The sequence below is a fragment of the Cygnus atratus genome, chromosome 33 (genome assembly GCF_013377495.2).
Source record: "Cygnus atratus isolate AKBS03 ecotype Queensland, Australia chromosome 33, CAtr_DNAZoo_HiC_assembly, whole genome shotgun sequence".
NCBI lineage: Eukaryota > Metazoa > Chordata > Aves > Anseriformes > Anatidae > Cygnus > Cygnus atratus.
The window spans coordinates 160,292-187,930 of record NC_066394.1 but is presented as its reverse complement, the minus strand read 5'-3'; the positions used below and the strand labels follow the sequence as shown (position 1 = coordinate 187,930).

Here is a 27,639-nt window from a genome sequence, read left to right as displayed (position 1 = left end):
TTTAGGTACAAAGATTACAGTCCGTGGCAAACGCTCTCTGCCAGCACCTTCGGCCTAGGAAACGGCAATGAAAACAAAGAAAACAAAAGGCCAAAATATTACACATTCCTCTGCTCTGCAACGCTCACCGGAATTTGTGAATTTATGGCTGTGTTGCACCTAAAGTCAACACATGAGATCTGCTCTGTTGCAATTGCCCCCAAGCAATTTCTCCCTGCCTCTCCCTTGCGTGCACTTGTTGCGGGAAAGGGTAGAAGCGGAGAGGCGGAAGGTCGTGGCCGAAACCAAGGAGCTGCACCAGTTCGTGGAGCGACAGGAGCAGCTCCTCTTGGGCCAGCTAGCAAAGCTGGACCACGAGATCGTGACGAGGCAGGAGGAGAACATCGCCAAGCTCTTGGAGGAGATCTCCTCCGTGGGCGAGCAGATCCGTGAGCTGGAAGAGCGGTGTCAGCAGCCAGCGTACGAACTCCTGCAGGTGAGAGCCCCAGGGAAGACTGCTGGCCTTCAGCATCACCGGTGTCACCAAGCCAGGGGGCAAATTCATCCTAAACGCTCCTTTTAAACTATTATCCTTCAAAGCTTTTTAAGAAAATGAAAGACATTTCTTTTCTTCACTGGCCCAGCTGTCCTTCTGAACGTTTTAAACCAAGCCCAATTGCTTTAAATCCCTACTTAAGGACGATGGGTATGGGACTCCTCCGTCTGACTGTACGTGTCTACGTGCAGAAAGATGCTCTAAATCCCAACAAGACACCGCGGAGAAACAAAAAGCGGTGCCTAGCTGTGGCTCACCTCCTCCTTACGTAGTCATCAAACCAGGCACCTGAGCCCGGCTGCAGGCTCTGCTTAACTCCTGCTTTCAAACAGTTGCCTATGCCAAAGCAGTAGTGTGCGTTAGCGACAGTAACAGCCGTGCCCCAGGAGAAGGGACACGAAGGGTGAGGGCAGATAACTACAACGAGCAGCTCGTTAAATGGTGCTGCCGTGACCTTGCCAAACCTCGCAGCACATCTGCAAGCAGCGTGCGGGCAACGCAGTACTATTTTAGACCCGTCATTTTAGAGTGATTTTTAAACCTCTCTCCTGGAGAAGAGCGACAGAGCTGAGCCAAATCTCCAACCCATCGTGCATCCCTGCTGTTTGCTGCACCCTGCACCTGCACTTTTCATCCCGCTGAGCGTCGTGACTGAGCATAGACGCCGTGGACCAACATGCAAAAGCCTTTAGGACTTCCTGACTGCTTCACCTTTTCCTACCTTTCTTCCCAGAAGAAGGCAACAAGCTAATCAATGGGCGAGACAACCTAATCAATGCACAACGCTGGCAAGTTCTACGCCATGTCATTTCCACAGAGCTCAACAAGTGTTTGCCGGAGTCCTCCAAGTACACAGCAGCCGACATTGCCTAGGTGGCGTGCAAAGGCATCTGTCCATGCGTAAAGGCAAGAGAAAGCAATGGTGCCGAAGCAGAGCTGGCTTCAGCCTGTCGTTGAGCAACAGGCGTGGGCTGAGGTGCTGCCTACTGGCAAGGCGGGCGTGCAAGAAGGAAGGCGGAGGGTGTGGAGGGTGCTGGCGAAGCATTTGTCAGCTTCCGTGGCACCGAGTGGCCTGAGTGGGTTGGGCTAGCCGAAGCAATGGTGGAGCTGGGCGTTGGGTGGTGTGGGCAGCTTGCTTGGGCTCAGGCGCTGAAGGCGAGGCGTGCAAGTGGGAAGAAGCGAGCGGCTCGTGGGCAGCGTGCTCGGCGCCTTCTTTGTGGCCGGCCCTTGCTGGCCAGGCGGCTGGGGGCCGGGCGTGGACAAAAGCCCTAAATAAGCCCCGCCCCCTGACCAACCTGGATAGCCGAGGGGTTATGATGCAGCGCTCTCAACGAAAAGGCCCGGGTTCGACACCCGGCCAGGGAGGTCACCTTTTCCTCCCCCACCACCCGTCTCTTTTACCCCAACTCTCTGGGGCAACTCTCTCCGGGGGGAACTCGGGCAGGTGCTGCACCTTTCCCGGTACTTAAGGGCAATGTCTCTTCGGGGGAGTGGGCTGTGCTTGTGCCAAGCGCTGCAAGACCTGGCAGAAATCGGAAACGCTTGCAAGAATACTTGCAAGTTGCTTTTTTCCAAAACAATGGAAGACAGAATAACAGAAAAGAAAAATAAAAAAGAAATATAAAAAGAAAATCAAGTAAAGTAAAATAAAGAAAAATAAACTAAAATAAAGAAGGTAAAAGAAAAGACATAGCTCATATACACAATATATATACGTACATATATACATATATGCGTAATATACAATAAAATGCATATTCCCTGACTTACCTGCCTATGGTGTTGGTGTGTATCTTTCCCTGCTGTTCAAAGGTCTGCACCATTTTAGGTACAAAGATTACTGCCTACCAAATCGGAACCCGGGTACCCCCGAAATGCCTCTTCCCTGAAAAAAGAAAAAAAAATTTCAAAAAAAAGAACAAAACAAACAAACAAAAGATAATCCTGATGCCCCCCCCAAAAATTGCAAGCCAATAAACCACAGTTGTCTTATTTACTGATGTTCTCAGAAAATGTGTTGCTTTGTTAGCCAGCAGAGTCCCAGTGCAAATACACCCTGTTCGTTTGGCCACGTAAAGGGCTTTGGACTGATAGCAGCTCTTCCATGGGCCATAGGTCAGTGGTCTGTGGAATTCAGTGAATTTGGGCATTTTTACCTAATAGGATGGAGAACGATGTTCTTGTCCCTCCAGGACAGCTGCAGAAGGATGGTAGAGAGGAGGACATTTGTCATTTTGGCATTATCATAGCTAATTTTGGCATTATTATAGCGAATTTTGGATGAAGTTTTGGATTCAGGGCTGCCTACTACAGCCCGAGGCTTTGCAGGAAAACAAAAACTTGCTTGTTCATGTGATAAGATGTGATATTGATGTGATACGTGATTGATTTATGTGATAGATGTAATATTTCAGCCTAAACAACCTAGTTGTTCGACACTGCTGAAATATCACATCGTCCCCCAGAAACGTGGTGGCAAAAGGCTGATGGAAGCTCTCCTGCTGCCAGCTGGAGGAGAAACTGTCCCTGAGCAGATGATGGATATGGCTTGTCGTGGAGTTATTTCATTTACATGGCGAAAGGAAATCCCCTCCTTTCCTCAAGCACAAGCAAGCCTGGAGGAAAAGATAAGATAAAAATAAACGGGTGAGTGGTAATTGCTTGCCACTTGACTCTGGGCTTAGCACTGAGCCGTGAAAGAAACAGCATCCTGTTTAAAAGGAGAAGCGAAAGCAGCAATAAAAGTATTATTGCTGCACGTACACACGCATGAACACAAATGAGACGGCGGTGAAGCCAGCAGTTAGGCATGCAAAATAAGAAAGGGCTGAAAACGAGCAGCGAAGGATGTGTTCGGTGGTTTAGCATGAAGAAGGGAGCCCTGTCAAGCTCTATTCCCGTGCCCTTCAATTAATTAATCCCTTAAGAGTGCATTTATTAATGAGGAATGAAACCAGGCTGGTTTTTGGGTGCAGGACCCCGTGGGGAGACTTGGGGCAGGGGTTACCCCTCTGCTTCCCTGGGTATTTTTTGGGGGGGGAGTGTCATAGATTGAAGCTGCAGGTGGATCTGTACCGAGCCAGGAAGTTATTAAGGGTGTTTATTTTCAATCTGGTCTCTTTGAAACCCACCGGGTCCCCTTGGGGAAGGGGGATTCTCCCTTCCCCTCTGCTCCCCCTCTGGGAAGGGGGATCTCTGCAGCCTCTCAGCGCAGCCTTTCCCACGGAGAAAACCTGATCACCCCCGTGATGAATCTCTCAGCTCCCTTTCACCTCCCTCGGGGCCCCAGGCACCTGCAAGAAGGGGAGCAGCCAACGGCGAGACCAGCCGGGGCGGAAAACGAAAGCTGCCCCGTCATCTTCGCCACCAAGAAGACCATGGCTGAAGACATCCCTGCAGAAAGCTTCCAGGATGAAGCCTCCTGCTCCATCTGCCTGGGCTTCTTCCAAGACCCCGTCTCCATCCACTGCGGCCACAATTTCTGCCGGGCGTGCATCACCCGCTGCTGGGAGGAAGAGGAGGCGAATTTCACCTGCCCGCGGTGCAAAGAGACGGCCCCGCAGAGAAACCTGAGACCCAACCGGGAGCTGGCGAAAATCATCGAGATAGCCAAGAGGCTGAGCCTGCAGGCAGCCAAAGGAGGGGCAGGGGGGGAGAGGCTGTGCGAGAAGCACCAGGAGGCTCTGAAACTCTTCTGCGAGGAGGACCAGACCCCCATCTGCCTGGTCTGCAGGGAGTCCCAGGCGCATCGCGCCCACCCCGTGGTCCCCATCGAGGAGGCTGCAGAGGAGCACAAGGTAAGAGGGCTCCGGAGGGGGGGAAACTCGGGGAGGAGGAGGGGACTGGGTCAGGGAGCTGCCCCGAGAAATGCTTGTAAATGTTTGCGTTTCCACCCCTTCCGATCCACGGGTTGGATTACAGCCGACCTCCTCCCTGCTTGCTCCGTGCTCCCCCCACTTCTACTTCCTGGCCATCCCGATTTTCTTGAAGCTGTCATTCCCAGATCATCATAATAGCGTTGTATAAACCATGCTGGAAAGGAGCCCAGAAGATATTTAATCCCAGCTCCTGCTCAAAGCAGGGGCAGCTATGCTGCCTTGGCCATTTGGGGTGCAGGAGATGCTCCCTGTGCAGGAGAAGCTGATTTCTACCAAAAGAATCTGGTCTCGGGGTGCAAGGCAGGGTTCAGTTTTGTGCTGGTTGCAGTGAAAAATGCTTTTTTTGTCTGCGGGTGAGGCGTAAAATTTGCTCTCACCACATACAGGCAATGAATGCATCCCTGGTCTCACCACCCAGGGGAGGTGGAGGATATGGTCTTGCCACCCTAAGCTGGACTGAACACTGGATATGGGGCATTGCCCAGGCTGCAAGGTTGGGGAGGAAAACATATTCCTCGGTATGGGATGTGAGCAAACAGCCTGAGCTTACGTTTTGGGTCGGCACTGAACCCGAGGAGATGCCAGCAGGGTCTCCCCAGTCATTTGAAGTTCCTTGTGCCTTGCCCGAGTATTTCCTTTTCTAACCTATGCCAACAATTTCTCCGTGGTTTTGGGAGAAAGCGGCCCATTCTGTCTGCCCACCTCCCTTTCTCTGCCAGAAATGAGGGTTTATTAATTACCAGAGCCAGATCACCATATTATTAAGCAGGGGAGAGTGAATTTGTAGGAGATAGACTGAGCTAGGTGGGATGAAAGTGGAGGGATGGACCAGCTGGAGGAAGAAAATGCACCATCAAAATGTTTCTTCTCTATTCAGGAGAAATTCCAGGCTCATGTGCAGATCCTGAAGGACAGGAGGGAAAAGCTGCTGGGGCTGAAAATGGCTGAGGAGGGGAGAAGCCTGAATTTCCTCGTAAGGATCCATCCCTGGGCGGTGGTGTCTTTCTCTCTTTTCTCCCTTTTGGTCATTCTTCTGGCCACGGCGATGGATGTGGAGACAGAAGGTGTGCCACGGCCAAAGATCACATCTCCGTGGTCCTTTGCATGTGCAGATTGGGAATGTCTCCACGGCAGGAAGGTCAGGGTGGTGGGGACAGCTACCATAATTAGTTAAGAGCTACTTCTATTCCGCCCATGCCTCCTGGCTCCTTGAGCACCTTATCTGGCCATGAGCATGTGTTGGATTTGGCCAGGTTATTGCTGAGATTTTTCTTCCTCAGTTTGCTCACAAGTGGGGCACATAACATTCCCCTTATTAATATATGTGGAAAAGGGAATCAATCACCCAACTGCGTCTTTCTTGGCGTGATTTCCCTTTCCCTGCCCCTTTCCCTGACTTAGCTACTTATGGTGTTGGTGTGTATCTTTCCCTGCTGTTCAAAGGTCTGCACCATTTTAGGTACAAAGATTACAGTCCGTGGCAAACGCTCTCTGCCAGCACCTTCGGCCTAGGAAACGGCAATGAAAACAAAGAAAACAAAAGGCCAAAATATTACACATTCCTCTGCTCTGCAACGCTCACCGGAATTTGTGAATTTATGGCTGTGTTGCACCTAAAGTCAACACATGAGATCTGCTCTGTTGCAATTGCCCCCAAGCAATTTCTCCCTGCCTCTCTCTCCCTTGCGTGCATTTTTTGCAGGAAAGGGTAGAAGCGGAGAGGCGGAAGGTCGTGGCCGAAATCAAGGAGCTGCACCAGTTCGTGGAGCGACAGGAGCAGCTCCTCTTGGGCCAGCTAGCAAAGCTGGACCACGAGATCGTGACGAGGCAGGAGGAGAACATCGCCAAGCTCTTGGAGGAGATCTCCTCCGTGGGCGAGCAGATCCGTGAGCTGGAAGAGCGGTGTCAGCAGCCAGCGTACGAACTCCTGCAGGTGAGAGCCCCAGGGAAGACTGCTGGCCTTCAGCATCACCGGTGTCACCAAGCCAGGGGGCAAATTCATCCTAAACGCTCCTTTTAAACTATTATCCTTCAAAGCTTTTTAAGAAAATGAAAGACATTTCTTTTCTTCACTGGCCCAGCTGTCCTTCTGAACGTTTTAAACCAAGCCCAATTGCTTTAAATCCCTACTTAAGGATGATGGGTATGGGACTCCTCCGTCTGACTGTACGTGTCTACGTGCAGAAAGATGCTCTAAATCCCAACAAGACACCGCGGAGAAACAAAAAGCGGTGCCTAGCTGTGGCTCACCTCCTCCTTACGTAGTCATCAAACCAGGCACCTGAGCCCGGCTGCAGGCTCTGCTTAACTCCTGCTTTCAAACAGTTGCCTATGCCAAAGCAGTAGTGTGCGTTAGCGACAGTAACAGCCGTGCCCCAGGAGAAGGGACACGAAGGGTGAGGGCAGATAACTACAACGAGCAGCTCGTTAAATGGTGCTGCCGTGACCTTGCCAAACCCTGCAGCACATCTGCAAGCAGCATGCAGGCAATGCAGTACTATTTTAGACCTGTCATTTTGGAGTGGTTGCCTGAGGTCACCCCAAGGCAGCCTCTTGTTTATTGTCAGGTTGACGTTGCTCTGTCCTAATTCTCCTTCTCTCATTCTTCCCTTGTAGGACAGCAGGAACATCCTGAGCAGGTTTGTGGCTTCTCCCACACGTTATTATGATGTTAATGTTGTTTATTTCTACGGTGGTGACACTGATGGACTCCAAAATCCCAGTCCCATATGACCCTCCCAGAGACTGCATAGACACATAGGATAAAGCTAGGACACTGCAGAAAGTGCCCTGGTCCCAGTAGGATCCTGAAGACCAGGAAAAGCTGTCAAATGCCCACCATAAATTACAACCCAGCAGCTAAAATATCTGGATGTTTAAACACCAAGGAGTGCATTTGGGTGGAAGGGGAATTTCAGTATGAACTTCCGCCCCCATAACTGACCTCTTCGTGAATAATGTTCTTTGGACATGGACCAAGAAGGTGGGTTATTTTAAAGGTAAATCCAGGCAAGGAAAGGCATCTTTTATTGTTTGTATTTCCCTTGATGTAGAGCATTGCTGACCGTGAGAGAAGCTCTTCACTGCTTGGTGTTTGGGACAAAATAGTGCTCTGGGTCAGCAGATGCTTCTTGGGGAGTTCATTAATGACTACCCTAGTACCCGTGCTTTGCTCCAGCCCCACTATTATTTCTTTGTAAGAAATCCCAGTTGAAAATCAGTCAGAAATTCTCATCATGAGAATAACAAGCAAAGGCAGTATTATGAGCCAGCTTTCCTTTCCTTCCAGGCTTGAGAGAGAGAGCGCCCAGAAGCCCCTGGAGGCATCGCCTGAGCTGGCTGAGACACCCACCAGTCTTCCCCAGAAGAACATTGCCCTCAAGGAGATGCTGATGAAATTTCAAGGTAGAGAGGAACCGGGGAGGAGAGGGCTGGAGGTTGCACCTGGGTCTGTTTGCAGTGGATTTCAGGAAGATCTCAGCGGAGTAGATGTCCTGGTGCAATGTCACAAAGAGATACCTCCAACACGCCCCGTGTGTTAGCATAGCAAGGTGCAATTACTCTGGCTGATTGCATGAGGGAGGACGAATTTGCCTCCTGGCAGGACCTGGGGAGCCAGGTCAGTGTTGGGATGCCTGTGGGATGTCACGTAGAGTCCTGCACAGCAGCAGCTCTCCTAACAAGGTGAGTGTTGCAAACATTTCCCTCTGGAGCTGCTGGCAACATTGGCGATCTTAAAAAAACGAAGATCATGGGACAGTGGAGGATTCCTGTCTTCTTTTCAATGGCCTGGAGACTACCAGAAAAAAAATATCCACACTTCAAAGCCTTGCTTTTCTAGATCGATTTCCCCTTGTGCAGTCACATTTCTCTTCCTTTTCTTTGCTCATTGGCATAAAACAATTCTTCCATCACTCCAGCAAACAAGGAGAGCCCCTGGACTGGGAGCTGGAGTGTCCCAGTCAAGCCAAGCTGGGGAAAATAGACATTACATAGACAAAACATGACGTTAAGGTCATTTAGGACCATGTCTCTGATGTTCATCTTCTCTTTGTCCTCAGTAAGCCTGACACTGGATCCAGAGACGGCGCATCCCCGGCTGGTCCTGTCCGAGGATCGCAAACGCGTGAGATGGGAAGACACCCGCCAGCCTGTGCCCGATAACCCCAAACGCTTTGATTCGTCCCGCTGCGTGCTGGGCTGCGAGGGTTTCAGCACGGGCAGGCACTACTGGGAGGTGGAGGTGGCTGACGGGGAAGCCTGGGCCGTTGGGGTGGCCAAGGAGTCGGTGAGGAGGAAGGGACGGATCAGCGTCAACCCCGAAGTGGGCATCTGGGCGGTGGGGCAATGTGGGAGCCAGTACCAGGCTCTCACCTCTCCTACCAGCCCCATCTCCCTGCTCACTGCTCCCAGGGTGATTGGGATTTACCTGGACTACGAGGCAGGGCGCGTGGCGTTTTTCGACTCCCACAACCAGGCGCCCATCTTCACCTACCCGCCGACGTCCTTTGCAGGGGAGCAAATCCTCCCTCTGCTCTGCCTGGGGAGGGGATGCCAGTTCACCCTGTCCCCCTGACCCTCCCCACGCCTCAAGTCTCACTCACCCAAATCTGGAGACACTGTGGGGTCTCATCACTCCAAAGATGGCTTTTGGGGGCATGAAGAAAACCTCTCTCCTGGAGAAGAGCGACAGAGCTGAGCCAAATCTCCAACCGATCGTGCATCCCTGCTGTTTGCTGCACCCTGCACCTGCACTTTTCATCCCGCTGAGCGTCGTGACTGAGCATAGACGCCGTGGACCAACATGCAAAAGCCTTTAGGACTTCCTGACTGCTTCACCTTTTCCTACCTTTCTTCCCAGAAGAAGGCAACAAGCTAATCAATGGGCGAGACAACCTAATCAATGCACAACGCTGGCAAGTTCTACGCCATGTCATTTCCACAGAGCTCAACAAGTGTTTGCCGGAGTCCTCCAAGTACACAGCAGCCGACATTGCCTAGGTGGCGTGCAAAGGCATCTGTCCATGCGTAAAGGCAAGAGAAAGCAATGGTGCCGAAGCAGAGCTGGCTTCAGCCTGTCGTTGAGCAACAGGCGTGGGCTGAGGTGCTGCCTACTGGCAAGGCGGGCGTGCAAGAAGGAAGGCGGAGGGTGTGGAGGGTGCTGGCGAAGCATTTGTCAGCTTCCGTGGCACCGAGTGGCCTGAGTGGGTTGGGCTAGCCGAAGCAATGGTGGAGCTGGGCGTTGGGTGGTGTGGGCAGCTTGCTTGGGCTCAGGCGCTGAAGGCGAGGCGTGCAAGTGGGAAGAAGCGAGCGGCTCGTGGGCAGCGTGCTCGGCGCCTTCTTTGTGGCCGGCGCTTGCTGGCCAGGCGGCTGGGGGCCGGGCGTGGACAAAAGCGCCAAGACAGCCCCGCCCCCCGACCTCCCCGGATAGCCGAGGGGGGAAGATTCGGCACGCTCAATGCCGCGGCCCGGGTTCGATTGCCGGCCGGGGAGGCTCGCTTTTGCCTCCCCCAACACCCGCTCCCCTTGCCCCAGCTCTCTCTCTCCTCACCCAAAAAACACACGCTTACGCAACTTCCCTCACCCTCGCCTTTTTCCTCGCGCCTCTTCCCAACCCACGCACGCTTCCCTTTTCAGCAACGCTCCACGCGCAACAAGCGCCCAGCTTGCACGACACTCACCTCTTGCGCTAAACAAAGCGCCCCTCATAAATGCCTACAAACAAACAAACTCCAAGGAAGTGGACCAAAGCACGCCCTCACGGGCGCGGGGAACTCGGGCAGGTGCTGCACCTTTCCCGGTACTTAAGGGCAATGTCTCTTCGGGGGAGTGGGCTGTGCTTGTGCCAAGCGCTGCAAGACCTGGCAGAAATCGGAAACGCTTGCAAGAATACTTGCAAGTTGCTTTTTTCCAAAACAATGGAAGACAGAATAACAGAAAAGAAAAATAAAAAAGAAATATAAAAAGAAAATCAAGTAAAGTAAAATAAAGAAAAATAAACTAAAATAAAGAAGGTAAAAGAAAAGACATAGCTCATATACACAATATATATACGTACATATATACATATATGCGTAATATACAATAAAATGCATATTCCCTGACTTACCTGCCTATGGTGTTGGTGTGTATCTTTCCCTGCTGTTCAAAGGTCTGCACCATTTTAGGTACAAAGATTACAGTCCGTGGCAAACGCTCTCTGCCAGCACCTTCGGCCTGGAAACGGCAATGAAAACAAAGAAAACAAAAGGCCAAAATATTACACATTCCTCTGCTCTGCAACGCTCACCGGAATTTGTGAATTTATGGCTGTGTTGCACCTAAAGTCAACACATGAGATCTGCTCTGTTGCAATTGCCCCCAAGCAATTTCTCCCTGCCTCTCCCTTGCGTGCACTTGTTGCGGGAAAGGGTAGAAGCGGAGAGGCGGAAGGTCGTGGCCGAAACCAAGGAGCTGCACCAGTTCGTGGAGCGACAGGAGCAGCTCCTCTTGGGCCAGCTAGCAAAGCTGGACCACGAGATCGTGACGAGGCAGGAGGAGAACATCGCCAAGCTCTTGGAGGAGATCTCCTCCGTGGGCGAGCAGATCCGTGAGCTGGAAGAGCGGTGTCAGCAGCCAGCGTACGAACTCCTGCAGGTGAGAGCCCCAGGGAAGACTGCTGGCCTTCAGCATCACCGGTGTCACCAAGCCAGGGGGCAAATTCATCCTAAACGCTCCTTTTAAACTATTATCCTTCAAAGCTTTTTAAGAAAATGAAAGACATTTCTTTTCTTCACTGGCCCAGCTGTCCTTCTGAACGTTTTAAACCAAGCCCAATTGCTTTAAATCCCTACTTAAGGACGATGGGTATGGGACTCCTCCGTCTGACTGTACGTGTCTACGTGCAGAAAGATGCTCTAAATCCCAACAAGACACCGCGGAGAAACAAAAAGCGGTGCCTAGCTGTGGCTCACCTCCTCCTTACGTAGTCATCAAACCAGGCACCTGAGCCCGGCTGCAGGCTCTGCTTAACTCCTGCTTTCAAACAGTTGCCTATGCCAAAGCAGTAGTGTGCGTTAGCGACAGTAACAGCCGTGCCCCAGGAGAAGGGACACGAAGGGTGAGGGCAGATAACTACAACGAGCAGCTCGTTAAATGGTGCTGCCGTGACCTTGCCAAACCCCGCAGCACATCTGCAAGCAGCGTGCGGGCAACGCAGTACTATTTTAGACCCGTCATTTTAGAGTGATTTTTAAACCTCTCTCCTGGAGAAGAGCGACAGAGCTGAGCCAAATCTCCAACCGATCGTGCATCCCTGCTGTTTGCTGCACCCTGCACCTGCACTTTTCATCCCGCTGAGCGTCGTGACTGAGCATAGACGCCGTGGACCAACATGCAAAAGCCTTTAGGACTTCCTGACTGCTTCACCTTTTCCTACCTTTCTTCCCAGAAGAAGGCAACAAGCTAATCAATGGGCGAGACAACCTAATCAATGCACAACGCTGGCAAGTTCTACGCCATGTCATTTCCACAGAGCTCAACAAGTGTTTGCCGGAGTCCTCCAAGTACACAGCAGCCGACATTGCCTAGGTGGCGTGCAAAGGCATCTGTCCATGCGTAAAGGCAAGAGAAAGCAATGGTGCCGAAGCAGAGCTGGCTTCAGCCTGTCGTTGAGCAACAGGCGTGGGCTGAGGTGCTGCCTACTGGCAAGGCGGGCGTGCAAGAAGGAAGGCGGAGGGTGTGGAGGGTGCTGGCGAAGCATTTGTCAGCTTCCGTGGCACCGAGTGGCCTGAGTGGGTTGGGCTAGCCGAAGCAATGGTGGAGCTGGGCGTTGGGTGGTGTGGGCAGCTTGCTTGGGCTCAGGCGCTGAAGGCGAGGCGTGCAAGTGGGAAGAAGCGAGCGGCTCGTGGGCAGCGTGCTCGGCGCCTTCTTTGTGGCCGGCCCTTGCTGGCCAGGCGGCTGGGGGCCGGGCGTGGACAAAAGCCCCAAGACAGCCCCGCCCCCCGACCTCCCCGGATAGCCGAGGGGGGAAGATTCGGCACGCTCAATGCCGCGGCCCGGGTTCGATTGCCGGCCGGGGAGGCTCGCTTTTGCCTCCCCCAACACCCGCTCCCCTTGCCCCAGCTCTCTCTCTCCTCACCCAAAAAACACACGCTTACGCAACTTCCCTCACCCTCGCCTTTTTCCTCGCGCCTCTTCCCAACCCACGCACGCTTCCCTTTTCAGCAACGCTCCACGCGCAACAAGCGCCCAGCTTGCACGACACTCACCTCTTGCGCTAAACAAAGCGCCCCTCATAAATGCCTACAAACAAACAAACTCCAAGGAAGTGGACCAAAGCACGCCCTCACGGGCGCGGGGAACTCGGGCAGGTGCTGCACCTTTCCCGGTACTTAAGGGCAATGTCTCTTCGGGGGAGTGGGCTGTGCTTGTGCCAAGCGCTGCAAGACCTGGCAGAAATCGGAAACGCTTGCAAGAATACTTGCAAGTTGCTTTTTTCCAAAACAATGGAAGACAGAATAACAGAAAAGAAAAATAAAAAAGAAATATAAAAAGAAAATCAAGTAAAGTAAAATAAAGAAAAATAAACTAAAATAAAGAAGGTAAAAGAAAAGACATAGCTCATATACACAATATATATACGTACATATATACATATATGCGTAATATACAATAAAATGCATATTCCCTGACTTACCTGCCTATGGTGTTGGTGTGTATCTTTCCCTGCTGTTCAAAGGTCTGCACCATTTTAGGTACAAAGATTACAGTCCGTGGCAAACGCTCTCTGCCAGCACCTTCGGCCTGGAAACGGCAATGAAAACAAAGAAAACAAAAGGCCAAAATATTACACATTCCTCTGCTCTGCAACGCTCACCGGAATTTGTGAATTTATGGCTGTGTTGCACCTAAAGTCAACACATGAGATCTGCTCTGTTGCAATTGCCCCCAAGCAATTTCTCCCTGCCTCTCCCTTGCGTGCACTTGTTGCGGGAAAGGGTAGAAGCGGAGAGGCGGAAGGTCGTGGCCGAAACCAAGGAGCTGCACCAGTTCGTGGAGCGACAGGAGCAGCTCCTCTTGGGCCAGCTAGCAAAGCTGGACCACGAGATCGTGACGAGGCAGGAGGAGAACATCGCCAAGCTCTTGGAGGAGATCTCCTCCGTGGGCGAGCAGATCCGTGAGCTGGAAGAGCGGTGTCAGCAGCCAGCGTACGAACTCCTGCAGGTGAGAGCCCCAGGGAAGACTGCTGGCCTTCAGCATCACCGGTGTCACCAAGCCAGGGGGCAAATTCATCCTAAACGCTCCTTTTAAACTATTATCCTTCAAAGCTTTTTAAGAAAATGAAAGACATTTCTTTTCTTCACTGGCCCAGCTGTCCTTCTGAACGTTTTAAACCAAGCCCAATTGCTTTAAATCCCTACTTAAGGACGATGGGTATGGGACTCCTCCGTCTGACTGTACGTGTCTACGTGCAGAAAGATGCTCTAAATCCCAACAAGACACCGCGGAGAAACAAAAAGCGGTGCCTAGCTGTGGCTCACCTCCTCCTTACGTAGTCATCAAACCAGGCACCTGAGCCCGGCTGCAGGCTCTGCTTAACTCCTGCTTTCAAACAGTTGCCTATGCCAAAGCAGTAGTGTGCGTTAGCGACAGTAACAGCCGTGCCCCAGGAGAAGGGACACGAAGGGTGAGGGCAGATAACTACAACGAGCAGCTCGTTAAATGGTGCTGCCGTGACCTTGCCAAACCTCGCAGCACATCTGCAAGCAGCGTGCGGGCAACGCAGTACTATTTTAGACCCGTCATTTTAGAGTGATTTTTAAACCTCTCTCCTGGAGAAGAGCGACAGAGCTGAGCCAAATCTCCAACCGATCGTGCATCCCTGCTGTTTGCTGCACCCTGCACCTGCACTTTTCATCCCGCTGAGCGTCGTGACTGAGCATAGACGCCGTGGACCAACATGCAAAAGCCTTTAGGACTTCCTGACTGCTTCACCTTTTCCTACCTTTCTTCCCAGAAGAAGGCAACAAGCTAATCAATGGGCGAGACAACCTAATCAATGCACAACGCTGGCAAGTTCTACGCCATGTCATTTCCACAGAGCTCAACAAGTGTTTGCCGGAGTCCTCCAAGTACACAGCAGCCGACATTGCCTAGGTGGCGTGCAAAGGCATCTGTCCATGCGTAAAGGCAAGAGAAAGCAATGGTGCCGAAGCAGAGCTGGCTTCAGCCTGTCGTTGAGCAACAGGCGTGGGCTGAGGTGCTGCCTACTGGCAAGGCGGGCGTGCAAGAAGGAAGGCGGAGGGTGTGGAGGGTGCTGGCGAAGCATTTGTCAGCTTCCGTGGCACCGAGTGGCCTGAGTGGGTTGGGCTAGCCGAAGCAATGGTGGAGCTGGGCGTTGGGTGGTGTGGGCAGCTTGCTTGGGCTCAGGCGCTGAAGGCGAGGCGTGCAAGTGGGAAGAAGCGAGCGGCTCGTGGGCAGCGTGCTCGGCGCCTTCTTTGTGGCCGGCCCTTGCTGGCCAGGCGGCTGGGGGCCGGGCGTGGACAAAAGCCCCAAGACAGCCCCGGCCCCCCGACCTCCCCGGATAGCCGAGGGGGGAAGATTCGGCACGCTCAATGCCGCGGCCCGGGTTCGATTGCCGGCCGGGGAGGCTCGCTTTTGCCTCCCCCAACACCCGCTCCCCTTGCCCCAGCTCTCTCTCTCCTCACCCAAAAAACACACGCTTACGCAACTTCCCTCACCCTCGCCTTTTTCCTCGCGCCTCTTCCCAACCCACGCACGCTTCCCTTTTCAGCAACGCTCCACGCGCAACAAGCGCCCAGCTTGCACGACACTCACCTCTTGCGCTAAACAAAGCGCCCCTCATAAATGCCTACAAACAAACAAACTCCAAGGAAGTGGACCAAAGCACGCCCTCACGGGCGCGGGGAACTCGGGCAGGTGCTGCACCTTTCCCGGTACTTAAGGGCAATGTCTCTTCGGGGGAGTGGGCTGTGCTTGTGCCAAGCGCTGCAAGACCTGGCAGAAATCGGAAACGCTTGCAAGAATACTTGCAAGTTGCTTTTTTCCAAAACAATGGAAGACAGAATAACAGAAAAGAAAAATAAAAAGAAATATAAAAAGAAAATCAAGTAAAGTAAAATAAAGAAAAATAAACTAAAATAAAGAAGGTAAAAGAAAAGACATAGCTCATATACACAATATATATACGTACATATATACATATATGCGTAATATACAATAAAATGCATATTCCCTGACTTACCTGCCTATGGTGTTGGTGTGTATCTTTCCCTGCTGTTCAAAGGTCTGCACCATTTTAGGTACAAAGATTACAGTCCGTGGCAAACGCTCTCTGCCAGCACCTTCGGCCTGGAAACGGCAATGAAAACAAAGAAAACAAAAGGCCAAAATATTACACATTCCTCTGCTCTGCAACGCTCACCGGAATTTGTGAATTTATGGCTGTGTTGCACCTAAAGTCAACACATGAGATCTGCTCTGTTGCAATTGCCCCCAAGCAATTTCTCCCTGCCTCTCCCTTGCGTGCACTTGTTGCGGGAAAGGGTAGAAGCGGAGAGGCGGAAGGTCGTGGCCGAAACCAAGGAGCTGCACCAGTTCGTGGAGCGACAGGAGCAGCTCCTCTTGGGCCAGCTAGCAAAGCTGGACCACGAGATCGTGACGAGGCAGGAGGAGAACATCGCCAAGCTCTTGGAGGAGATCTCCTCCGTGGGCGAGCAGATCCGTGAGCTGGAAGAGCGGTGTCAGCAGCCAGCGTACGAACTCCTGCAGGTGAGAGCCCCAGGGAAGACTGCTGGCCTTCAGCATCACCGGTGTCACCAAGCCAGGGGGCAAATTCATCCTAAACGCTCCTTTTAAACTATTATCCTTCAAAGCTTTTTAAGAAAATGAAAGACATTTCTTTTCTTCACTGGCCCAGCTGTCCTTCTGAACGTTTTAAACCAAGCCCAATTGCTTTAAATCCCTACTTAAGGACGATGGGTATGGGACTCCTCCGTCTGACTGTACGTGTCTACGTGCAGAAAGATGCTCTAAATCCCAACAAGACACCGCGGAGAAACAAAAAGCGGTGCCTAGCTGTGGCTCACCTCCTCCTTACGTAGTCATCAAACCAGGCACCTGAGCCCGGCTGCAGGCTCTGCTTAACTCCTGCTTTCAAACAGTTGCCTATGCCAAAGCAGTAGTGTGCGTTAGCGACAGTAACAGCCGTGCCCCAGGAGAAGGGACACGAAGGGTGAGGGCAGATAACTACAACGAGCAGCTCGTTAAATGGTGCTGCCGTGACCTTGCCAAACCCCGCAGCACATCTGCAAGCAGCGTGCGGGCAACGCAGTACTATTTTAGACCCGTCATTTTAGAGTGATTTTTAAACCTCTCTCCTGGAGAAGAGCGACAGAGCTGAGCCAAATCTCCAACCGATCGTGCATCCCTGCTGTTTGCTGCACCCTGCACCTGCACTTTTCATCCCGCTGAGCGTCGTGACTGAGCATAGACGCCGTGGACCAACATGCAAAAGCCTTTAGGACTTCCTGACTGCTTCACCTTTTCCTACCTTTCTTCCCAGAAGAAGGCAACAAGCTAATCAATGGGCGAGACAACCTAATCAATGCACAACGCTGGCAAGTTCTACGCCATGTCATTTCCACAGAGCTCAACAAGTGTTTGCCGGAGTCCTCCAAGTACACAGCAGCCGACATTGCCTAGGTGGCGTGCAAAGGCATCTGTCCATGCGTAAAGGCAAGAGAAAGCAATGGTGCCGAAGCAGAGCTGGCTTCAGCCTGTCGTTGAGCAACAGGCGTGGGCTGAGGTGCTGCCTACTGGCAAGGCGGGCGTGCAAGAAGGAAGGCGGAGGGTGTGGAGGGTGCTGGCGAAGCATTTGTCAGCTTCCGTGGCACCGAGTGGCCTGAGTGGGTTGGGCTAGCCGAAGCAATGGTGGAGCTGGGCGTTGGGTGGTGTGGGCAGCTTGCTTGGGCTCAGGCGCTGAAGGCGAGGCGTGCAAGTGGGAAGAAGCGAGCGGCTCGTGGGCAGCGTGCTCGGCGCCTTCTTTGTGGCCGGCCCTTGCTGGCCAGGCGGCTGGGGGCCGGGCGTGGACAAAAGCCCCAAGACAGCCCCGGCCCCCGACCTCCCCGGATAGCCGAGGGGGGAAGATTCGGCACGCTCAATGCCGCGGCCCGGGTTCGATTGCCGGCCGGGGAGCTCGCTTTTGCCTCCCCCAACACCCGCTCCCCTTGCCCCAGCTCTCTCTCTCCTCACCCAAAAAACACACGCTTACGCAACTTCCCTCACCCTCGCCTTTTTCCTCGCGCCTCTTCCCAACCCACGCACGCTTCCCTTTTCAGCAACGCTCCACGCGCAACAAGCGCCCAGCTTGCACGACACTCACCTCTTGCGCTAAACAAAGCGCCCCTCATAAATGCCTACAAACAAACAAACTCCAAGGAAGTGGACCAAAGCACGCCCTCACGGGCGCGGGGAACTCGGGCAGGTGCTGCACCTTTCCCGGTACTTAAGGGCAATGTCTCTTCGGGGGAGTGGGCTGTGCTTGTGCCAAGCGCTGCAAGACCTGGCAGAAATCGGAAACGCTTGCAAGAATACTTGCAAGTTGCTTTTTTCCAAAACAATGGAAGACAGAATAACAGAAAAGAAAAATAAAAAAGAAATATAAAAAGAAAATCAAGTAAAGTAAAATAAAGAAAAATAAACTAAAATAAAGAAGGTAAAAGAAAAGACATAGCTCATATACACAATATATATACGTACATATATACATATATGCGTAATATACAATAAAATGCATATTCCCTGACTTACCTGCCTATGGTGTTGGTGTGTATCTTTCCCTGCTGTTCAAAGGTCTGCACCATTTTAGGTACAAAGATTACAGTCCGTGGCAAACGCTCTCTGCCAGCACCTTCGGCCTGGAAACGGCAATGAAAACAAAGAAAACAAAAGGCCAAAATATTACACATTCCTCTGCTCTGCAACGCTCACCGGAATTTGTGAATTTATGGCTGTGTTGCACCTAAAGTCAACACATGAGATCTGCTCTGTTGCAATTGCCCCCAAGCAATTTCTCCCTGCCTCTCCCTTGCGTGCACTTGTTGCGGGAAAGGGTAGAAGCGGAGAGGCGGAAGGTCGTGGCCGAAACCAAGGAGCTGCACCAGTTCGTGGAGCGACAGGAGCAGCTCCTCTTGGGCCAGCTAGCAAAGCTGGACCACGAGATCGTGACGAGGCAGGAGGAGAACATCGCCAAGCTCTTGGAGGAGATCTCCTCCGTGGGCGAGCAGATCCGTGAGCTGGAAGAGCGGTGTCAGCAGCCAGCGTACGAACTCCTGCAGGTGAGAGCCCCAGGGAAGACTGCTGGCCTTCAGCATCACCGGTGTCACCAAGCCAGGGGGCAAATTCATCCTAAACGCTCCTTTTAAACTATTATCCTTCAAAGCTTTTTAAGAAAATGAAAGACATTTCTTTTCTTCACTGGCCCAGCTGTCCTTCTGAACGTTTTAAACCAAGCCCAATTGCTTTAAATCCCTACTTAAGGACGATGGGTATGGGACTCCTCCGTCTGACTGTACGTGTCTACGTGCAGAAAGATGCTCTAAATCCCAACAAGACACCGCGGAGAAACAAAAAGCGGTGCCTAGCTGTGGCTCACCTCCTCCTTACGTAGTCATCAAACCAGGCACCTGAGCCCGGCTGCAGGCTCTGCTTAACTCCTGCTTTCAAACAGTTGCCTATGCCAAAGCAGTAGTGTGCGTTAGCGACAGTAACAGCCGTGCCCCAGGAGAAGGGACACGAAGGGTGAGGGCAGATAACTACAACGAGCAGCTCGTTAAATGGTGCTGCCGTGACCTTGCCAAACCTCGCAGCACATCTGCAAGCAGCGTGCGGGCAACGCAGTACTATTTTAGACCCGTCATTTTAGAGTGATTTTTAAACCTCTCTCCTGGAGAAGAGCGACAGAGCTGAGCCAAATCTCCAACCGATCGTGCATCCCTGCTGTTTGCTGCACCCTGCACCTGCACTTTTCATCCCGCTGAGCGTCGTGACTGAGCATAGACGCCGTGGACCAACATGCAAAAGCCTTTAGGACTTCCTGACTGCTTCACCTTTTCCTACCTTTCTTCCCAGAAGAAGGCAACAAGCTAATCAATGGGCGAGACAACCTAATCAATGCACAACGCTGGCAAGTTCTACGCCATGTCATTTCCACAGAGCTCAACAAGTGTTTGCCGGAGTCCTCCAAGTACACAGCAGCCGACATTGCCTAGGTGGCGTGCAAAGGCATCTGTCCATGCGTAAAGGCAAGAGAAAGCAATGGTGCCGAAGCAGAGCTGGCTTCAGCCTGTCGTTGAGCAACAGGCGTGGGCTGAGGTGCTGCCTACTGGCAAGGCGGGCGTGCAAGAAGGAAGGCGGAGGGTGTGGAGGGTGCTGGCGAAGCATTTGTCAGCTTCCGTGGCACCGAGTGGCCTGAGTGGGTTGGGCTAGCCGAAGCAATGGTGGAGCTGGGCGTTGGGTGGTGTGGGCAGCTTGCTTGGGCTCAGGCGCTGAAGGCGAGGCGTGCAAGTGGGAAGAAGCGAGCGGCTCGTGGGCAGCGTGCTCGGCGCCTTCTTTGTGGCCGGCGCTTGCTGGCCAGGCGGCTGGGGGCCGGGCGTGGACAAAAGCCCCAAGACAGCCCCGGCCCCCGACCTCCCCGGATAGCCGAGGGGGGAAGATTCGGCACGCTCAATGCCGCGGCCCGGGTTCGATTGCCGGCCGGGGAGCTCGCTTTTGCCTCCCCCAACACCCGCTCCCCTTGCCCCAGCTCTCTCTCTCCTCACCCAAAAAACACACGCTTACGCAACTTCCCTCACCCTCGCCTTTTTCCTCGCGCCTCTTCCCAACCCACGCACGCTTCCCTTTTCAGCAACGCTCCACGCGCAACAAGCGCCCAGCTTGCACGACACTCACCTCTTGCGCTAAACAAAGCGCCCCTCATAAATGCCTACAAACAAACAAACTCCAAGGAAGTGGACCAAAGCACGCCCTCACGGGCGCGGGGAACTCGGGCAGGTGCTGCACCTTTCCCGGTACTTAAGGGCAATGTCTCTTCGGGGGAGTGGGCTGTGCTTGTGCCAAGCGCTGCAAGACCTGGCAGAAATCGGAAACGCTTGCAAGAATACTTGCAAGTTGCTTTTTTCCAAAACAATGGAAGACAGAATAACAGAAAAGAAAAATAAAAAGAAATATAAAAAGAAAATCAAGTAAAGTAAAATAAAGAAAAATAAACTAAAATAAAGAAGGTAAAAGAAAAGACATAGCTCATATACACAATATATATACGTACATATATACATATATGCGTAATATACAATAAAATGCATATTCCCTGACTTACCTGCCTATGGTGTTGGTGTGTATCTTTCCCTGCTGTTCAAAGGTCTGCACCATTTTAGGTACAAAGATTACAGTCCGTGGCAAACGCTCTCTGCCAGCACCTTCGGCCTGGAAACGGCAATGAAAACAAAGAAAACAAAAGGCCAAAATATTACACATTCCTCTGCTCTGCAACGCTCACCGGAATTTGTGAATTTATGGCTGTGTTGCACCTAAAGTCAACACATGAGATCTGCTCTGTTGCAATTGCCCCCAAGCAATTTCTCCCTGCCTCTCCCTTGCGTGCACTTGTTGCGGGAAAGGGTAGAAGCGGAGAGGCGGAAGGTCGTGGCCGAAACCAAGGAGCTGCACCAGTTCGTGGAGCGACAGGAGCAGCTCCTCTTGGGCCAGCTAGCAAAGCTGGACCACGAGATCGTGACGAGGCAGGAGGAGAACATCGCCAAGCTCTTGGAGGAGATCTCCTCCGTGGGCGAGCAGATCCGTGAGCTGGAAGAGCGGTGTCAGCAGCCAGCGTACGAACTCCTGCAGGTGAGAGCCCCAGGGAAGACTGCTGGCCTTCAGCATCACCGGTGTCACCAAGCCAGGGGGCAAATTCATCCTAAACGCTCCTTTTAAACTATTATCCTTCAAAGCTTTTTAAGAAAATGAAAGACATTTCTTTTCTTCACTGGCCCAGCTGTCCTTCTGAACGTTTTAAACCAAGCCCAATTGCTTTAAATCCCTACTTAAGGACGATGGGTATGGGACTCCTCCGTCTGACTGTACGTGTCTACGTGCAGAAAGATGCTCTAAATCCCAACAAGACACCGCGGAGAAACAAAAAGCGGTGCCTAGCTGTGGCTCACCTCCTCCTTACGTAGTCATCAAACCAGGCACCTGAGCCCGGCTGCAGGCTCTGCTTAACTCCTGCTTTCAAACAGTTGCCTATGCCAAAGCAGTAGTGTGCGTTAGCGACAGTAACAGCCGTGCCCCAGGAGAAGGGACACGAAGGGTGAGGGCAGATAACTACAACGAGCAGCTCGTTAAATGGTGCTGCCGTGACCTTGCCAAACCCCGCAGCACATCTGCAAGCAGCAGTGCAGGGCAACTGCAGTACTATTTTAGACCCTGTCATTTTAGAGTGGTTGCCTGAGGTCACCCCAAGGCAGCCTCTTGTTGTTTATTGTCAGGTTGACGTTGCTCTGTCCTAATTCTCCTTCTCTCATTCTTCCCTTGTAGGACAGCAGGAACATCCTGAGCAGGTTTGTGGCTTCTCCCACACGTTATTATGATGTTAATGTTGTTTATTTCTACGGTGGTGACACTGATGGACTCCAAAATCCCAGTCCCATATGACCCTCCCAGAGACTGCATAGACACATAGGATAAAGCTAGGACACTGCAGAAAGTGCCCTGGTCCCAGTAGGATCCTGAAGACCAGGAAAAGCTGTCAGATGCCCACCATAAATTACAACCCAGCAGCTAAAATATCTGGATGTTTAAACACCAAGGAGTGCATTTGGGTGGAAGGGGAATTTCAGTATGAACTTCCACCCCCATAACTGACCTCTTCGTGAATAATGCTCTTTGGACATGGACCAAGAAGGTGGGTTATTTTAAAGGTAAATCCAGGCAAGGAAAGGCATCTTTTATTGTTTGTATTTCCCTTGATGTAGAGCATTGCTGATCGTGAGAGAAGCTCTTCACTGCTTGGTGTTTGGGACAAAATAGTGCTCTGGGTCAGCAGATGCTTCTTGGGGAGTTCATTAATGACTACCCTAGTACCCGTGCTTTGCTCCAGCCCCACTATTATTTCTTTGTAAGAAATCCCAGTTGAAAATCAGTCAGAAATTCTCATCATGAGAATAACGAGCAAAGGCAGTATTATGAGCCAGCTTTCCTTTCCTTCCAGGCTTGAGAGAGAGAGCGCCCAGAAGCCCCTGGAGGCATCGCCTGAGCTGGCTGAGACACCCACCAGTCTTCCCCAGAAGAACATTGCCCTCAAGGAGATGCTGATGAAATTTCAAGGTAGAGAGGAACCGGGGAGGAGAGGGCTGGAGGTTGCACCTGGGTCTGTTTGCAGTGGATTTCAGGAAGATCTCAGCGGAGTAGAAGTCCTGGTGCAATGTCACAAAGAGACACCTCCAACACGCCCCGTGTGTTAGCATAGCAAGGTGCAATTACTCTGGCTGATTGCATGAGGGAGGACGAATTTGCCTCCTGGCAGGACCTGGGGAGCCAGGTCAGTGTTGGGATGCCTGTGGGATGTCACGTAGAGTCCTGCACAGCAGCAGCTCTCCTAACAAGGTGAGTGTTGCAAACATTTCCCTCTGGAGCTGCTGGCAACATTGGCGATCTTAAAAAAATGAAGATCATGGGACAGTGGAGGATTCCTGTCTTCTTTTCAATGGCCTGGAGACTACCAGAAAAAAAATATCCACACTTCAAAGCCTTGCTTTTCTAGATCGATTTCCCCTTGTGCAGTCACATTTCTCTTCCTTTTCTTTGCTCATGGGCATAAAACAATTCTTCCATCACTCCAGCAAACAAGGAGAGCCCCTGGACTGGGAGCTGGAGTGTCCCAGTCAAGCCAAGCTGGGGAAAATAGACATTACATAGACAAAACATGACGTTAAGGTCATTTAGGACCATGTCTCTGATGTTCATCTTCTCTTTGTCCTCAGTAAGCCTGACACTGGATCCGGAGACGGCGCATCCCCGGCTGGTCCTGTCCGAGGATCGCAAACGCGTGAGATGGGAAGACACCCGCCAGCCTGTGCCCGATAACCCCAAACGCTTTGATTCGTCCCGCTGCGTGCTGGGCTGCGAGGGTTTCAGCACGGGCAGGCACTACTGGGAGGTGGAGGTGGCTGACGGGGAAGCCTGGGCCGTTGGGGTGGCCAAGGAGTCGGTGAGGAGGAAGGGACGGATCAGCGTCAACCCCGAAGTGGGCATCTGGGCGGTGGGGCAATGTGGGAGCCAGTACCAGGCTCTCACCTCTCCTACCAGCCCCATCTCCCTGCTCACTGCCCCCAGGGTGATTGGGATTTACCTGGACTACGAGGCAGGGCGCGTGGCGTTTTTCGACTCCCACAACCAGGCGCCCATCTTCACCTACCCGCCGACGTCCTTTGCAGGGGAGCAAATCCTCCCTCTGCTCTGCCTGGGGAGGGGATGCCAGTTCACCCTGTCCCCCTGACCCTCCCCATGCCTCAAGTCTCACTCACCCAAATCTGGAGACACTGTGGGGTCTCATCACTCCAAAGATGGCTTTTGGGGACATGAAGAAAACCTCTCTGTTGGAGAAGAGCGACAGAGCTGAGCCAAATCTCCAACAGATCGTGCATCCCTGCTGTTTGCTGCACCCTGCACCTGCACTTTTCATCCCGCTGAGCGTCGTGACTGAGCATAGACGCCGTGGACCAACATGCAAAAGCCTTTAGGACTTCCTGACTGCTTCACCTTTTCCTACCTTTCTTCCCAGAAGAAGGCAACAAGCTAATCAATGGGCGAGACAACCTAATCAATGCACAACGCTGGCAAGTTCTACGCCATGTCATTTCCACAGAGCTCAACAAGTGTTTGCCGGAGTCCTCCAAGTACACAGCAGCCGACATTGCCTAGGTGGCGTGCAAAGGCATCTGTCCATGCGTAAAGGCAAGAGAAAGCAATGGTGCCGAAGCAGGGCTGGCTTCAGCCTGTCGTTGAGCAACAGGCGTGGGCTGAGGTGCTGCCTACTGGCAAGGCGGGCGTGCAAGAAGGAAGGCGGAGGGTGTGGAGGGTGCTGGCGAAGCATTTGTCAGCTTCCGTGGCACCGAGTGGCCTGAGTGGGTTGGGCTAGCCGAAGCAATGGTGGAGCTGGGCGTTGGGTGGTGTGGGCAGCTTGCTTGGGCTCAGGCGCTGAAGGCGAGGCGTGCAAGTGGGAAGAAGCGAGCGGCTCGTGGGCAGCGTGCTCGGCGCCTTCTTTGTGGCCGGCGCTTGCTGGCCAGGCGGCTGGGGGCCGGGCGTGGACAAAAGCGCCAAGACAGCCCCGGCCCCCGACCTCCCCGGATAGCCGAGGGGGGAAGATTCGGCACGCTCAATGCCGCGGCCCGGGTTCGATTGCCGGCCGGGGAGCTCACTTTTGCCTCCCCCAACACCCGCTCCCTTTGCCCCAGCTCTCTCTCTCCTCACCCAAAAAACACACGCTTACGCAACTTCCCTCACCCTCGCCTTTTTCCTCGCGCCTCTTCCCAACCCACGCACGCTTCCCTTTTCAGCAACGCTCCACGCGCAACAAGCGCCCAGCTTGCACGACACTCACCTCTTGCGCTAAACAAAGCGCCCCTCATAAATGCCTACAAACAAACAAACTCCAAGGAAGTGGACCAAAGCACGCCCTCACGGGCGCGGGGAACTCGGGCAGGTGCTGCACCTTTCCCGGTACTTAAGGGCAATGTCTCTTCGGGGGAGTGGGCTGTGCTTGTGCCAAGCGCTGCAAGACCTGGCAGAAATCGGAAACGCTTGCAAGAATACTTGGAATATTTTTTTTTTCCAAAAATGGGGAAGACAGAATAAAATAAAATAAAAAGAAAATCAAGTAAAGTAAAATAAAGTTAAATAAAATAAACTAAAATAAACTAAAGTAAAATAAAGTAAAATCAAAGTAAAACAAAGTAAAAGAGAATAGAATAAAGTAAAATATATATAAGGATATTAAAGTATATGGAAAATTTAGGGTGTTTCTGCCCGGTTTCGAACCGGGGACCTTTCGCGTGTGAGGCGAACGTGATAACCACTACACTACAGAAACTGCCCTGCCCACCTGTCCTTCCCTGTCCGTGCTCTGCCCGTACGCTGCCCGCACCCTACCTCCTCCCAGCACCTAAATTGGACCACGGGCACCCCCAAAAACCTCCTCTCTCTCAAAAAAAAAAAAACAAAAAACCAAACAAAAAAAACCGCATTCGTCTCCCAAAAAAACACTTTTTAAAAGCAATTTGGCTTGCAAAAAATCAAAGTGCAAAGTAGAAAGCCCCCCCTTAAATCAAAATTGCTGTAAGTGAGTAGTTTGCTCAAAAGAAGCTTGCTGAATACGAGAGAATTCAAAATAAAAGTGAAACAACCCTTTTTCGGCAGTTCCCAGCCCGAGGCGGAGCCCAGCTTTGGGGAAAACTCCCTTAAGTCAACCATTTGCGGTCAGAAATCATGCAGCACAGGGGGATTTTCGGTCTCAGGGCGAAATGAGCATTTCTTTTGGGGAAAATAACTGAAAAAGAAATAATAAAACACGTGTGTCAGGAGTGGGATTTGAACCCACGCCTCCATTCGGAGACCAGAATGCCCAGCTGCGGGAAGGCAGAGCCTTGAGTCTGGCGCCTTAGACCACTCGGCCATCCTGACTGTGATGTAAAACGGTCTTAAACGGGATTATAAAGACCTTAAAAATTAATTCAGTTTTTTTTTTCCCCTTTCTTTTTTCTTTCTTCTTGGGGTTTCGTGGTGATTCGTCACTAGTCCGGGCACTGGGAAATCAGGGATGGTTTTCAGCTGATAGTTTGTGAAAATGAAAAAAAAGATTACACGCCCAACGTGGGGCTCGAACCCACGACCCTGAGATTAAGAGTCTCATGCTCTACCGACTGAGCTAGCCGGGCTGCTTAGTTGTGACCCTTTTCATCCTTATTTTGGTGATGGTTTCCGGTGGTTTCAGCCTCCTTTTCTGCAATGTGCTCACGGAGATCTGCTACAAAAAAAAATAAAAAAATAAAAAATCAGCACAAAGATTTTTTGGAAGGACTGAAAACTCCCCCCACCCTTCCCCAGCAGGTGATTTATGCATTTTTTAACCCTATAATTAATTAAAAATGGGTTCGGCCGGGAAGGACCGCATAAATAAAACTCTTCCTGCTTGGATGAATAATAGCATTAGGACACGTAGGTGCCTTTTTATGTGTAATCTCGGGAAAAAGTCTCTTTTCTTTTTTTCCGCGCATTTTTAGCCCAAAATAAATTTGGTGTCCAGGTGAGGGGAGAGGGAGGGCAGAAAAAGCAGTATATAGTGTTTCTGTAGTGTAGTGGTTATCACGTTCGCCTCACACGCGAAAGGTCCCCGGTTCGAAACCGGGCAGAAACACGGGAAAAATTTTAATATTTATTCTTTCACTTGTTCTTAAAGCTGGTCAGGAGGTCGAAAAGCCACGGCTGAAAATAAACTCTCTCTTTACAGCACAAGTTTCAATCAGATCATTAGTTTATGCTTTGATATTTTCCTTGCGGTCACGGTGGCAGGTGGGGCAGGGAATATCAGTGCAACCAGAATTTATAAATATAGATTGATTAAGGAAAATAATCGCTGTTTTCCCTGACCGGGAATCGAACCCGGGCCGCGGCGGTGAAAGCGCCGAATCCTAGCCACTAGACCACCAGGGAGACGATAGTCGATTTTTTTATCCCAGTCTCATCTTTGATCGTTGCGCAGTTTTGGCAACGTCTGAGGGGGGCTTGTGATAGCACCGGTGTCAGCTGCCGGGCTCTGAGCGAAGCTCCCAGGGCGAGATAAATCCCTGGGATCGAGGATGAAAAGCCATTACAAAAAAAAATATTTCCACCCATTATTTTGCACAAATTCATAGCACCGTGCCCTCCACCCCAAAATTCCTCGCATGAACCCAATGGAAGCTGCTTTGCTCAGCATCCCCCTGAGATGACTTCCCAGGCTCTTGATCCGGACAGAATTAAGTAAAAAAAAAAATAAAAAAGAGCCTAAAAAGCACATGCAAATGGTGTGGGACATGGGGGCAGCCCTGACTGTGATTCTTGCAGGGTCTTGATTGCATCGAGGACAGAACCAAGCCACTAAAGGTTTGGCCAGGTGCTTGCATATCACCT

General features: G+C 51.8%; 2 protein-coding genes and 5 non-coding genes across 7 annotated transcripts in view; 2 read left to right on the top strand and 5 right to left on the bottom strand.

The window, feature by feature from the left end:
• Window positions 1-27,639, bottom strand: part of LOC118260317 (zinc finger protein OZF-like) — a 177,032-nt gene that overhangs the window by 95,026 nt on the left and 54,367 nt on the right. The window lies entirely within an intron of this gene.
• LOC118260297 (E3 ubiquitin-protein ligase TRIM39-like) lies at window positions 3,904-10,365 on the top strand. Its single transcript, XM_035570463.2, has 6 exons — window positions 3,904-4,332; window positions 5,291-5,386; window positions 6,116-6,346; window positions 7,030-7,052; window positions 7,703-7,818; window positions 8,475-10,365. Exons 1-6 carry the CDS (start codon window positions 3,913-3,915, stop codon window positions 8,987-8,989), a joined length of 1,401 nt encoding a protein of 466 aa, XP_035426356.1. The 5' UTR covers window positions 3,904-3,912; the 3' UTR covers window positions 8,990-10,365.
• Window positions 25,489-25,561, bottom strand: TRNAV-CAC (transfer RNA valine (anticodon CAC)). The gene has a single exon. It is a non-coding gene; the product is annotated as a tRNA-Val (tRNA).
• On the bottom strand, window positions 26,044-26,151 carry TRNAL-CAA (transfer RNA leucine (anticodon CAA)). The gene is made up of 2 exons: window positions 26,114-26,151; window positions 26,044-26,089 (listed from the first exon to the last, which is right to left on the bottom strand). It is a non-coding gene; the product is annotated as a tRNA-Leu (tRNA).
• Window positions 26,333-26,405, bottom strand: TRNAK-CUU (transfer RNA lysine (anticodon CUU)). The gene has a single exon. It is a non-coding gene; the product is annotated as a tRNA-Lys (tRNA).
• On the top strand, window positions 26,812-26,884 carry TRNAV-CAC (transfer RNA valine (anticodon CAC)). The gene has a single exon. It is a non-coding gene; the product is annotated as a tRNA-Val (tRNA).
• TRNAE-UUC (transfer RNA glutamic acid (anticodon UUC)) lies at window positions 27,109-27,180 on the bottom strand. The gene has a single exon. It is a non-coding gene; the product is annotated as a tRNA-Glu (tRNA).